Genomic DNA, 14918 nt, shown 5'->3' on the forward strand with positions numbered 1-14918 from the left:
CCCTGCTGGTTGAGATTTGATCTGAACTGCAGAGGTCTAGGGGAGACCTCTCCTTGTTCTGGGAGGACATGCGTTTTGGCTAATCCCTTCTTCCCTCATCCCCTTTCAGAAATGCTTCTAATGACACCAAAAGCCTGGAAAGATAAATTCCTTGAAATGCTACTGATTTAAAAAAGATAACTATATTTAAACTCTAAGTTCTCCCAGCAAGTCCCAGCTAGCCTGTCTCCCCTATATCGCCTTCTTCAGTCTTTATCAATATCAAAAATAGAGTGAACAGAGCAGAATCCCAAATATTTTGTCTTCACAGAGAACAAAAGTAGGGACAGAACCATAAAGAGAGTCTTTACCTTTGGCTGCTCCTCATCTACTGAAGATTCCTCAGATGCATGGGGAGTATTACTCAAAGAGCTGCTTCTCTGCCCATCAGTGGTTGCTTCAGAAGGGGCTGCTTCCACCACTGACAGTCGACAGCTCTCATTCCTTCCTCCACCCACTTCCTCCATCCTTGAATGAGAAAAAGATCGGGACCGGGTTTCTTGGGAAAGCTCTACAAACTTCTCTAGAGCGCTGAAAAAGTCAATGCGGTCTCCGCTGAAATCTGAGACTGCAGCCTGGCAGCTGGGCTGGGGGCTCGGTGACTCGGGGTCCGGGGACATGGGGAGGTCTTTCAGGCGGGACGTCAGCTCTTCCATGGGCAGCAGGTGGACACTCATGTCTGCTTTCAGCGCGTCTGTCTCCAGATCTTCCACGGTTAAGTCTGGGAACTTGTGGGCCATTTCTGGGTCCTGTCCAGGTTGGATTAAGGCTTTGGATGCATGGCAGTTGTCAAGAGGGAATTTCGGTTCATTGAGACAACACCCTGATGAGCATCCATTGATGTCATTTAGGTTTAATTCATCTTCAATCTGTCCGGCATGAAATTCCCGAGAAGTAAACTCCAAGCAAATCATTCTTTCTTTGGTGCACAGGCCTTTCTGATTCTCATCCTGTGGGACCACATGTTCCACAAAGACGGGAGGGATGGGTGAGGGGCTCTCCATGGTCTTCACCTCGGCAATCTGGTCTGCTGAGGTGGTAATCTCCTTTTTGTTGAGTTCCAGTCCTGGTTTGCAGATGGGTTCATGGTGGTCCGAGAGGTCGCTATCTGAATGCGATCTCCAGAGTTTGTTGTGCCGCTGTTTGCTGTGGAGGACACACATAGGAAATGACTTATTCTGATTTGTGAAAACAATCAATACCCTCCCAGGAAACACCTCCCAGAGAAATGTAAATCTCATCCTGCAAGATGCTTGGTCAATGCCCAATGGGAGTAGGCAATCAACAGTTGAAAAGAGGCTCAATGTTACTAACAGCAAACAACAAAAACAAAGCAGAACAACAAAGGCAAATGAACATGAGACGCGACTTTTTACGGTCAGACTTACAAGAGCTAAGATGGTTAACAGTCAGTGTTGATGATGGTTTGGCCAAACTAGCACTCTCATGATATATGGTTGGTAGGGGTGTGCACTGTAGAATTTCAAAGAGTGAAATCTGGCAATAGCTCTCAAAATTTAACCCTTTCACCAGCAACTTTCCCTTTAAAATTTTTACTTTGAGAAATACTACTACATAAATGCACAAAGCTATATACATAAGGATGTTTACTCTAACACTATGGCACCAAAAAAATTTATTTAAATTACATTCCATACACTTACATGCTATGAGGCTATTAGAAAGAGTCAGTATTTCAATGGAACGATGTCCAAGGTGTATTACTAAGTGAAAAGCATGTTGAACACACTTGGAACATTACGTCCCATGTCAGAATAATTGTAGGAAAACATCTGCAGGAGCATCATTAAGCTGGTAACAATGTTTATTTTGAGGAAGGCAGGGCTTTCACTTTGGGGGAGGGCTTTACATTCTACACTCTGTAGTATGTCTGTGATTTGTGAATTAAAAATGAGCATGTTTAGTATTAATAACTGTGGGGAAAAACTAAAACAAAACAGCATCCAAATAATACAAAGAGAAACACTTTAATGGAGCCCAGCATAAGTCCTCATAATTGAGATAAAGAGCTGATAGAGGATTAATCACTGATGTGGAAGTGTGAGGAGGGTGACAGTCTTTCTTGAATTAGAAAGCCAAGATGAGGGAGGTCCCTAGTGGTGCAGTGGTTAGGACCCGGAGCTTTCACTGTGGTGGCAAAGATGAGGCTAGTAAATCTGGAGATGAAGGATGGTAACAGAGAGGAAGAGGATAAGCATAAAGTACAGGCCCCTTTCATGAAGATATCTGGATAAAAATCACCAAGCTAAAGTGACCCCAGAAAAGGAGGTAAGCCAAAAAGACTACACACACATCCACCCTGTGGTTGATTTTGTGGAGAGGAGGTCTGATGAGATCTCATTTCAAAGCCCGCTCTAACAGGAAGCACAGTTCCCAAGGCTCCAATCAAAAAGAGGAAGGTGGCCCTGTGGCTGGCCCAGGGAACAGGTTGCCAAATGTGGCATTTGGGGTGCAGTTTCCACGACTCACAGCGGATGAAGAGTTACTTCACCTCAGGCTGGAATGGGAAACAGCCCAGGACAGCTTACTCAGGGCTCAGGGCCATACCTGCCTCGGCTGCCTGTGAATCTCTGCCGAGTCATGCGCCTGCACTAATGTGAACCCCTGTTTGTTCTCAGCTCTGCACCTGCTCTCAGCTCCCCCGCCTGTTGGCTGCTTGGGTGGAGCTCTCTCTGACTCAGGCCTGCCCAGCAGAAGAGTGCTTTTCTGGGTAGGGAGCAGGTCAATTTGTTTATGAAGACAGCTATAATCAATTAGCTGGCTGTGAGGTAGGCTTTTCACCCTTCCCAAGCTGCATGAACTCCAGCCACCCCTAGGAGGAGACAACATATCACACATCCCAAACGCGTGAGTGGTGGTAGGCTGGTGCCAGCGAACTGGTTGGATAGGTGGGGCCTTTGCGACCAATGGATGCCCCTGTGCTTTAAAGTTCCTTCTTTTCAATCGAGACACCCTGTTTCCTGACCTAAATAATGACCGTGTTCTCCAGTTTCTGCTCTTTGCCTGTAGTGAGGATGTTCAAACTGGCACCAAGTCCTCTCAGCCACCATGGTGGGATGACTCCTGTGATGCAGACAGATCACTGGGAAGCCTATCTCTGGGAGGAGCTGTTCTCATCCTGATCATAAACAACAGCTTATGTCACCAGGCAACTCTTATCTTCCTGGTCCTGAGAACCCTCCAAAGTATGTTTCTAAAGAACTGCCTGTAAGTCACTAACCAATGAGAGACGGATGTTATGCTAATAGGCACAAACAGGGCCAGTCTCAGAGGAAGTGGCTGACATCATAGCTGCTTTACCCAGCAGGGATTTCCTTCCCTTCCTGCAGAAGATAATCATCAGAAAATACTGGGTCAGAGCTCTGGAATTATACTGACACCTCCTGTAAAGGAGAGAGAAAAATCCTGATCCAAAAATAAGTCTGATTCTGCTGTCTTTTTTTATTTTTGCAGTAGGACCTGCAGGGAGAGTGGCAGGCGGGTCTCTGACAGTCAAGACACGGCCTTTGAAGCACCATTATTCCATGAGGCCCTTTCTCATCCTTCTCCCAACGCAGAGGTCAGTAACCAGTGACCTGAATTTTGTGCTGATCACACCCTCCTTCTTCCTTATTGTGTCATCACATTTTGTTCTGACAATACATAGCCTGGTTTGCACGTTTTGAATTTTACATAAATGAAATCATACTGTGTATTCTTCTACAACTTTTTTTTGGGGGGCCTAACATATTTTTAAGATTCATTGATGTAGCTGTAATTTTATAGTATAGACAGTAAGCCACAATTTATTTATCTGCCCTGCTGACCAGCAGTTTTGGGCTACAAATGATTACAGACAACACTGCTGTGGACATTCTTGTGCCTGGTACAGTTTGGTTTCTCAAAGGTGTTTACATATAGGAGGGGAAAAGGTAGGTCATAGGGCCAGTGTGCATTGTTAATTTTACTCAGTAACACTACACTGCCTCCCAGTGAAGCCTCTTCCCAAGCCAGTTTATTCTAATACTCCATCAGTAGGGAAAGATATAAGACATTAGATCATATTTGTTACTTTAAACTGTTAACATTTATACTCAGCTGATCCTCCAGGTAGGTAACAAGTAAAAAGTGAGTAAGTGGTGGTTGCTCAGTTGCGTCCGACTCTTTGTGACCCCATGGACTATAGCCCGCCAGGCTCCTCTGTCTGTGGAATTCTCTAGGCAAGAATACTGGAGTGGGTAGCCAGTCCCTTCTCCAGGGGATCTTCCTTACCGAGGGATCGAACCCAGGTCTCCCGCATTGGAGGTAGATGCCTTACCATCTGAGCCACCAGGGAAGCCCGAGGCAACAAGTAAACAAGGTCAAAAAGAACTTCAGAGCTGGTTTGTGGCCTGGATGATGCAACCAAGTCTCAGGTTCTTTTCCTCCCTGAGTGGCCTCTGACTTGAATTTGGACTCACATAAACACACTGATACACGTGAAATGACTGGGTCATTCTGGGTAGGAATTTGGCCTTTTACTTAGTAAATGAGCAAGAAGGAAATCTAAACGACAGGATGCATATGCTATCCCATTCTCTTGCCTCCACTTTTTCTTAGTTACTCAGTCATGTCCGACTCCTTTGTGACCCCCTGGACTGTAGCCCACCAGGCTCCCCTGTCCATGGGATTCTCCAGGTAAGAACACTGGAGTGGACTGCCATTTCCTACTCCGGGGAACTATTTCTTCCCAACCCAGGGATCGAATCTGTGTCTCTTCTGTCTCCTGCGTTGGCAGGCAGATTCTTCACCACTGTGCCAGCTGGGAAGCCTCTTATTGTTACATGTTTGGTGAAGTACCAACTCTGAGAATATTATGTAGAGGAAAATACTGCTAAAAAAGGAGTATCAGTTGTAGTAAAATCAGAGTGTTTATGGTCATTTCTCAGGGCATTAGGCAGTCTGCAGAGAAGAGGAGAAGGAAGAAGGAAAGAAAGCATCAGCTAAGCATCTTCTGAGCTGTGCATGGTCCTAAATGCTCTAAGATATTTCACTGAAACGCTATTAAGAAAATCCTTTAAACTTTTCTTGTGATTGGCTGTCACCTGACCAGGAATCCATGTTCTCTCATTCTCAGGTTCCCTCCTGCTGGCTGACCATTGTGTACCAGCTAACTAGACTAATGCCTCCACCGGCAAAGACAGCTCTATCTTCTCTGGCCCTGGTGACAGGGACAAAGAGTCAAAACACCTATGAGGACATGTCACAGACTCCTCCTGGCCACCATCCAGTTTTTCTTCCTCACGCCTTATATGCTAGGATCTAATATCTCAGACACATGGTCCAGCTTGCAGATACATGAAAGCTGAACCTGTCAAATGGAATATAAATCTGCCAGATACCTTAACGATCAGAGTCCAGGATAACAAATCAGGGCTGCTGGTAGCTTAATGGAGGGTTTCAACACACACACACACACACACGCACACACGCACACACACACACCCCCCTCCTCCTGCATCACTCCTATCCCCCAGCTATAACAACAGAAAACATAAAATTAGATACAAACAGTCAGTACCTTTGTGATAAACATCCTCACTTTCAGATCTAAAGGAGAATATGAAATATTAGCCTTCCTCAGGCTTAAAGACAGACTGAAAGATGCAAAAAGTCCCTTGAATTTCACGGGGACTCTCAATGTTTGGTCTACATTCTCATATCCTGATTAAGAGACTGGAACCACCTCATAAATCACTACAGGGGCCTACTGTCACTGTGTTAAACTTCTTTTCTAGCCAAGAGGTTGAAATGCCAAGCTAATACCCTCCAACAGAGGGTTGCCCTCTCAAGTTAAGCACCCTGTGCCACTCTAGACAACCAATGGGGCTTGACAATGCCAGGATTAGGCTGCTAGTTCTGTGGGAAAACCACGGCATGCTTCCTGGGAGAAGATGTGAAATACAAGAAGTCTGAGTGCCTGGACAGGAAATGGAATTTCTTTGCAAATACAGTGAGTCCTCGGGATTTTCCCAAGGACTTTCCTCTCTTGGTTATCGAACCACAAGGCTTGGCAGAGCTTCAGACAGTCACAGGCCTCTGGGACTTCTCCTTCTTTGCTCTTCTAAGCATACAGACCCTGAAGCAGTTCTCTGGGGCTGGGTAAGCAAGCTTCTCTGAGGCCCAACCCACTCGGCAGTCGGCTTGGCAGGTAGCTTTACAAGTGCTGTATTCCTGACAATACATCATAGCCTGCAGACCCGAGCAGCTATATGCCCAGGAGGCACTTGCACTCATCTTCCTTACTGGCAGAGGCCCAATTTGGTTTGAGTGTTCAAGTCCCACAGGGAATGTGGTACTTCCCTAACACCAGAGGGTGAACATGAATTTATTTTATCTTTTCGGCCATGTGGCTTGTGAGATCTTTGTTTCCCGACCAGGGATTGAACCCAGGCCATAGCAGTGAGAGCGAGGGAGTAGTAACCACCGGACTGCAAGAAATTCCCCGTGAGTTTGTTTTAACCAGCCCAGGAAATTCTATTTTCCTAGTCAGTGATTAGTTTTACGAGTATGACCCAGTCCTGGTCAATGGTCCTGTGAGGGTGGAGTGGGTGGCAGACTGTTGGGGAGCTTCTGCAAAAGGTCTTCCCCTCTGGTTGAAATGCCCATTCTTTCAGCCAGATGCTGTGGAACTTCTAGGGAGATGCCTAGAAATGCGGCACCTGTCTGGAGTCATAAGGCAAATTCAAGGACCAAGCCATTAGCCAGGGAAAGGAGAGCAGGAAGAGAGCACCAACCGACGTCCTTGATGCCACCCCAAGCCATTATACAGTCTGCTCGGGTGCTTCCTGCTGCAAGAGATGGTAAATCTTTCTAAACTACCTACAGCTGGGTGTCAGGCAGGGTATCCTGTGTGTACTCCTGCTGATCTACTCTTCAGCTGATCCACTTTCCACCCTGCTCTCTGCCCTGGAGACTGACCTATGACTCCCCTCGACTGGCCCCTTGTCTTCTGACTTCCGCAGGGATTGGCTGATGGGGAGCCCCAGCAGGAGACTGGAGGGAGGAGAGTGGAGGCAGGCCACTGTTCTCCTAGCTTTTTACCCGCAGGGCCGCTCTGGCTGGCTGGAGCCCCTGACTGAAGGCTGCTGCCTCTCTGAAGGGGTCTTTTCTCCAGGAGTCTTCTTCCAGGTTCTAGTAACTGCTCCCCCTACTCTGGGCCCAGAAGTTATTACCAAACAGCTCTGCTGATACAAGTTCCTTGATTCCACTACAGTCTTAATGCCTTTGTAATCAGTCCCTTTAAAAAGTCTTCCTCATAGAATCCGAATCTGAGTATGCGGCTTCTTGTTGAGACTCCCAACTGATGGAGACCGTCTATTACTTGCAGCTGAAAGTCGCTTAAGTGACACCCCAGCACTAGACTTCAGTTTTTAAAATTCAGAAAACATCACAATACAGACAATTCCAGGACACTTCCATTGCAGTTTCAAGTGGAGTGAGTGTGTCTGTGGGTGGTGGGAGGCAGCGGTTGGAGGAAACAGATGGCACATGCCTGTGTGTTTTCTGGGCAGCCCTGCAGGAGGCATGTGATGAGAAGCACGTCTGAATAACCCTTAACAGTGCGTTTTATACATTATACACACTTTTGTTTACCATAACGCTGTGAGCCAGGTCTCTTGGTTTCCATTTTATAGATAGGATCAGGTGAGGACGATAACTGAGAATTAACTTCTCAAAGCTGCAACAAGGGGGTGAACCAGAAACAGAAACCAGATCTGACTCAAAATTCTGTGGTTTCCTCACTCCCCAGGGCTTGCCCTTCCCTCTGTGAATCAAGACCAGAAAGGCAGGATGGAACCAAGAGGGAATGGGAAGAGGCAGGGTGGATGTGTGGGTTAATCCTACCCTTCCTATCCTCATCTGAGATTTTTCTGCAATTCCTTTAACATATAAGAAAAACTACATATGCTAGAAAAACCCAATCCAACAACTTGCAGTAGCCTGGGATTCCAGAATAAATACTGAAATTGGCAGGACACAGAGTGTTCTTCCTCTCGACGGGTCACGTGAGGACACTGCCTAATATCTGTCATGTGTGCATCCGGGAATATACAATATTTATGCATCATTCAACCTTCAGATGCCTCTTTCTTGTGCCAAAAAGAACTGCTCTGTCCCCTATCTTCTGATCTGACCTAAAAATGTCATCAAAATCTGGCCCCAAAGACCTATAAGTTCTTTTTAAATGGAGGACTTCAGTATCCTCTCAGCCTTCTAAGAGAACGGCTTGGATGAAATCATGCCAAGAACTGAGTAACTGGGCGGGGTTTTTAGTGGAAACCATAGTGCTGTGGCCACATGTTCACAATACCACGGGGGTGGGAGGGTGGTCCTTTGGCCGGGATAGGCTGGCAGGCTATTTAACATTTTAACATCAGGGGAAACACAGCCCAGATTCAAGAGTCAAGACCAAGTCATGAGACTCACTGGAGTCGAACTCTGGCATCAGCTCCCCCTGCTTCTAGGCAGCTGTGCCTTCACCTTAACAAACCACTCAGAACATGCCAATATGGGAAAACACAGCAAAATACAGCACTCCACAGAACTCCAGCACGTGGCATCTCAGGAAACTGACCCTTGAATTCAGTTTACTATCTCAGTCCTTTTCCTGAAATCTGCTGAAGGTGGTTTTCACCACCCCCACTAAAGGGGTAATAAATAATGTAGTAAAATTAATAACTCACCTTGCAACCAATTACCAAATTATTGTGGAAACAGCCAGTTCTTATTGATACAGGAAGATATTCAAGACCTAGTTCTGGGCAGACAGAGAAATACAAATACTGTACAGTACCTCTTACACATGGAATCTGGAAAAGTCAAACTCGGAGAAAAAGAGTGGCAAAGAGTGGTTGTTAACAGAGGATGAGTGGGGTTAGGGGGTGATGGGGAGATGTTGGTCAAAGAACACAAATTTCCAGTGGTGAAATTCTCAAGTCCTGAGGATCTAATGTACAGCATAGTGATTATAGCTAGTAATACTGTATTATATACTTGAATTGATGTTTTCTATTTGTGGTGCTGGAGAAGACTCTTTGAGAGTCCTTTGGATGCAAGGAGATTAAACCAGTCAATCCTAAAGTAAATCAACCCTGAATATTCACTGGAAGGACTGTTGCTGAAGCTCCAATACTTTGGCCACCTGATGTGAACAGCAGACTCATTGGAAAAGACCCTGATGCTGGGAAAGACCAAAGGCAAGAGGAGAAGAGGGCAGCAGAGGATGAGATGGTAGGTGGCATCACCAACGCAATGGACATGAATTTGAGCAAATTCTGGGAGACAGTGGAAGACAGAGGAGCCTGATGTGCTGCAGTCCGTGGCGTCCCTAGAGTCAGACACGACTTGGCAACTGAATAACAACAACACAGAATGTTGCTAACAGAGATCTTAAATAGTCCTACCACAAAAAAGAAAATGTAATTATGTAAGGGGACAGAGGTATTATTAGCTAATGATATGGTTGAATCAGTTTGCAATATATAAATTTATGAAACCAATATAATGGACATCTTAATAAAGCTGGGGGGGGGCGAGGAATAGTGACAGTTAAGTGTAAGTGCTCCATAAATGCTGCTACAGATTAAAAAAAAAAAAAGGCCCAATACTGAGTGAAGAGGTAAGGCTGAAAAACAGGTTTTGTAAAAAGAAAAGTATATCCATCAATATATGTGGTAAAAGACCTAGAGACACAGATAAGATAATGTCAACTTCTGTCTGTGGGTACGGAGTTTATAAATGATTTCTCCCTTTGTATTTTTATGTATTTCTGCAAAACATATATAACATTGGACTGAAAGATCTTAAAAAAGAAGACCAGAGTTATTTCTGGGAAGTAACTTCATACCTCACATGGATTACTTATATCCCAGTTTTGCTGATTTGTTCCATGACTCAAATTACTGGAGAAGGCTCACTGAAAGCAAGCACTGGGGGAAAAAAAATGTCCATAGCAGCAGGAGGTACTTGTTTTAAAACACTGGGTCAAAATTTTTCTAAGAATTTCAGCTATACCTAGCCCTACGTTGGGAGCAATCAGTATCCATTTTGATACAGCAGCCGTATCTGGCCTTAGAAGATGTTGAGAAGTATTTATTAAAACCTGCACCTAATTGAGAACTGAAATAAGGGGGTCTTATTTCCACCTTTTAAATGTCTTTAGATTAAATGCCTAGTGATCCATGCTAAGCTTGATCAAGTTCTGGTACTTATTTTTTAAAAACTAGATGGATAGAGATTTCAATTTTCAAAATGCATCACACACTTAAATTAGGCTGAGGACTAGGTGCACAGAAGGACATTTCACTGTGCCCTGGGGAGCATAAAGGAGGGAAAAATCTGAGCAAGTCAATTAAGGAACTCACCTTGCCAGCAAGATCCCCTGGTACTCTTCCAGCTGTCTCATGAAGCTGGGGTTGGGCTTGGTCACTGTCCGTCTTTCCTTCACATAGTCATAGGCTCGGTCCAAGTTCCAGCCATACTCCTTCATCGCATAGGCGATCACAGTGGAGGCCGAGCGACTCACCCCCATTTTGCAGTGCACGAGGCATTTAGATCCATGTTTCCTTGTTTGGGGGATTCAGGTAAGGAGGAAAACACCATAGTGAGTACATTTTATCTTTTTTGTGTGTGAGCTTTTGATGTGGGTCATTTTTTAAAGTCTTCATTGAACTGTTACAATACTGCTTCTGCTTACTGTTTTGGTTTTTTGGCTGTGAGGCATGTGGGCTCTTAGTTCCCCGACCAGGGATTGAACCTGCAGCCTGCTGCAGGTTAAGGTGAAGTCTTAACTGCTGGACCACGAGGACAGTCCTTATAGTGAGTACACCTGAAAAGCTGGGTTCTTAATGTGTCCATGTCTCCTGTTCGGCCCTTCCACTTTCTTGCTATGTAACTCACCCCACCTGAGTGCACTCGTGTGCACCTCTAATCACATGTGTGGGGCAATCCTGGTGCATTCAAACAATATTCAGTGTCAATACTAAGCCTCTTTAGTTCAGCAAATGTTTAGTTCAGCAAACATTTGCCGAGCATTTACCATGTGTGACACGTGCAAGGTCTGGGATGCAAAAATGAGTAACAGGTTTTCCCTGGAGGGTAGGATTCTCTGGGAGAAGTGGACAATTAAAATTCAGAACGGTAATTGCCATGACAGTTGGTCACAGAGCACAGAAGGAGAATTTTCAATTTAGAGACTGGACCCCATTTTGTGTGTGGCTGCAGGCCAGTCCCCTCGGCCCCAAGGGCACATTTCACGGCTGGCAGGCTATTGAGTTACAGGTGTGTTGGTGATTCATCTAATTTATCCAAACGCTGGGAGTTGCTTCCAGTTCTAGCAAGAGTTCTGTCCCAGGAGGAAAGCACAGACCAAATGAAACTGACTCTCCTCTTTACTCAGATGCAGCCCTGGATATTACTTTGCACAACACCACCACCCCTGTGGTATCTAGGGACCGGCTATATAACCTGGGGAACTGGACAGGACCACGTGACGCACCACATGGCTTTCTCAGCCAGCAGGGTGGCATGAATAACAAGCTGTTTGTTTCTTCTTTTTTAATGGGGTAGAAGAGAAAACAAATTTCCCATAGAGTGACACAAACAAACAAACAAAACTCAGTCTTATGCCAGAGCTAATTACCTCGGATCTGAACATGACTTGGTTATGCTAATTCTACTAATAACACAGTGTCTGGCCTGGAGTAAGCCTTCAAATGTTTGCTAAATGTATGAACAAACTTATGGATCTGCTGATTTTATCTGTCAGCTGTAAGTAGGATCAACATTTTGAAATCTGCAAAAAAGGACAGTTACTCCTATCACTAGTATACATGGGCTGGGATCCTTCCCAAGGGGTTATCCCAATAAATTTAAAAATGCACGTCAGTCCAACAGAGGAAATCTATTCATTCACTCACTCACTGTATTACAGTAGACACGCTTCCTTCCAGAAGCTTATAATCCTTTTGCTGGAGACAGAGACACATGAAAGAGTTAAGCACCAATGAAAGGAGGCATGAGGTTAAGTGCCAAGATGAGAGAGCCAGCCAGATAAGCTATGAAAATGTAGAGCGTGGTCTGGAATAATTTAAACAGCCTCATAAGAAAGGTAAAATTTTAGCGTCCCAACGGCTGGTGCGTTGTGTGTCTCTGTGTACTCAGATGATTCCAAATGACTAGGAAATATTTGTTTTGCTTATGGCACCACAGAGGTTTCATTTAGACTACAGTTGGGAAGCCACGTCACAGTGACTCAGATGGAAGTTCAGACATGTGTTCTGTATTTTCCCATCAAGCTCTGACAACTTTAATACGTTGAATTTCAGGTCTTTGCCTGCAGGCAAGGAAGGTACTCAAACTTGGCCAATCTTAAAAATACAATTATGAAATCCATTCCTATGAAAACATTTCTACATTTTGAACTGGGCTTTTTCAGTGAATGGCTTCTAACTCAGGTAATGAAGGATATGGAGTTGGTTCTCACCTACCCCAATTTCATCTTTCAGGTTCAGCGCTTGTCCCACCCCCTTACTTCAAGTGCTAAACTGTCCAGATTAAGCCCAGCATCACATTAGGACTCCTAAACTCACCCAAGTGTAGGCAGAGTCTGGAATTCAGGGCCCTGATTAGGGCTGAGATGTCCAAATGAGATGTCCAGGGTACCACTTATGGAGGCGCTTGCTCTCAGAGGCTGACCTACACTTAAAGGACATGAGAGTGCGTGCCTCTCGGTAAAGGTAACGTGGGCACTTCATATATTTCCTTTCAACCTCAGCCCTGCTGGAATCAGCCTTTCTCTTCACTGGGACTGGGGCCTCGCCTCGATCTCGAGCCTCTTTGGCTGTAACCCTGACTATTGCCTCATCTTTTCCAGTCCCCTTTCCTTAAGGAACTAGACTGCTCCTATAGTTGATGGACTGAAATGAGGCACGATCTTAGGTTCAAGTCTTGTCTCCACCAGTTACTACTTAATCTCTCTTTGAACCTCATCTCTGTATTCTGTCCTCCTCTGTACAGAAGGAAGACAGTATACACCTCTCTGGGTTTTGGCAAACAGAGGAGAGAATATGTGTAAAGTATATGGCACATAGGAAGCATTCTATGAGTGGTATTATCATTAGGAATAATTTCGTAAGAAGCTTCAACTGTACAAAAGTTTTTCGGGTACCTCTAGGAGATTGAGAGAATGGGCTCAAAGCTGGAGTATGGGAATGGGAATTCAGGGTAACTGTGAGGAAGCATTTTCTGACCATGAAGGTCCTTAAGTGACGTGTGATATCATTCCTGAAGGAGGACTTTAAAAACAGAAGTGCTTCTCACCTGCCAGGGAGCATCTGAGTGTTGCCACACCTGCAGGGGGAGCGTGGGCAACACGTTCACGGAGGGTTTCCTTTGAAGGAATACACAGGACTGGCAAGGAAATCCCCAGGGACTTAAAGTGTTGACATATTAATACTAATTAATACTAAACCCTAAATTAATACTATGGAATCTTTTCAGTAAAAGGAAGACAACCAAGGACTTAATACTCATTGGAAAAGGCCTTGATGCTGGGAAAGATTGAAGGCAGGAGAAAGGGGCGGCAGAGGATGAGATGGTTAGATAGCGTCACTGACTCAACGGACATACATTTGCGTGAACTCCGAGAGACAGTGGAGGACAGAGGACCTGGTGTATTGAAGTTCATGGGTTTGTAAAGAGTTGGACACAACTTAGCAACTGGACGACAATAAGAAAAGTAAAGAGCAGGGGGAGAGATTTCGAAAGCTTGCTGTGTCTTTCTCCTTGATTTCAGAGAGGAGGATCTACGGTTCCATCTGTCTGAAGTGATTTCTATTCTATAACTTTCAAATGTCCTCACTGGCAACTTCAGAATTTCTTCCTTCTCTCATTTCTATTTCTTTCTTCTTTCATTTCTATTTCTTTTGCTGCAGCTTGAGTTTATTTTCTCTCATCTTCTGCTCAATGGAAATAGCCAACATGAAATCATCTTCCAGGGGCTTCATCTACTTAAAGCATAAGTTTTAAGTCACCAGTCATCTTTTTTCCTAGGATTAAGAAATCCCAGTCTCCTTTTTTTCCTTACTTCCCTTCCCTGAGTATCATCAGGAAGTTATCTACAGCTTTCAGGCCCCAGCCATGTGTGGTGCAAACGGAAGAGGAGTCCGAATGTGCACGTGGGACCGTGACTCACTTTGCTTTAGAGATGAATTTGTAAGTGTCATTCCAGTAAGCCAGGAGGTCCGTTGCCTCTTCATCATACACCCGAATGTTGTGATACTCAAAGACTCCCGGGAAGAAGTTGTCTATCTCTCGAGTGACATTCAAGATATAGCGAACCCTGTGAGGAAACCAAGAGAGAATATGAGCTCTATTACTCAGGTGAAATCCAATTCCCAGCACTGTTTTTCTTATTTAAAACTGGTTTACTCCTGAGGCTGAAATTACGTACCAAACTATGGAAGAAAGCTAAAAAACAAAAACAAAACAAAACAACCCTAAGAGGCTATACTTAATATAGAATCTGTAACAGGGTCCTGGGAGTAGCTGGGTCTCAGGGATTTAACTAAGAGAGAAGCTGTCTACTAAGTTCAACATCTAAATTCCATTTTCAGTTTGTGTGTAGTTATACAATCTCATCTTTCAGAGTCTTTTGAAAATATGCCTTGCAATTTACTCCAAAGAATTAACTTGAAGCTGGTCATCTGACAAATTCTCTTCAGTCACAAAAATTATACCAGCAACAAAATTTATTCTGTGGAAGTCATGTGTATTAAATCAGATTATTAACATGTATCTTAAGAAAAAAAATAAAAGGAAACATTTCCTATCTTTCT

General features: G+C 44.5%; 1 protein-coding gene across 8 annotated transcripts in view; it reads right to left on the minus strand.

Annotated features, from left to right (window-relative positions):
* SSH2 (slingshot protein phosphatase 2) overlaps positions 1 to 14918 on the minus strand; it is a 245460-nt gene that overhangs the window by 8749 nt on the left and 221793 nt on the right. For all 8 annotated transcript variants that reach the window (XM_070292540.1, XM_070292539.1, XM_070292538.1 and 5 more), the window contains 3 exons: positions 14276 to 14422; positions 10446 to 10646; positions 351 to 1185 (listed from right to left, as the gene is read on the minus strand). In XM_070292540.1, coding sequence (XP_070148641.1) covers positions 351 to 1185; positions 10446 to 10646; positions 14276 to 14422 — 1183 coding nt within the window. The remainder of the gene's footprint in view (positions 1 to 350; positions 1186 to 10445; positions 10647 to 14275; positions 14423 to 14918) is intronic.

The sequence above is a fragment of the Ovis canadensis genome, chromosome 11, assembly GCF_042477335.2.
Source record: "Ovis canadensis isolate MfBH-ARS-UI-01 breed Bighorn chromosome 11, ARS-UI_OviCan_v2, whole genome shotgun sequence".
Taxonomy (NCBI): Eukaryota; Metazoa; Chordata; class Mammalia; order Artiodactyla; family Bovidae; genus Ovis; species Ovis canadensis.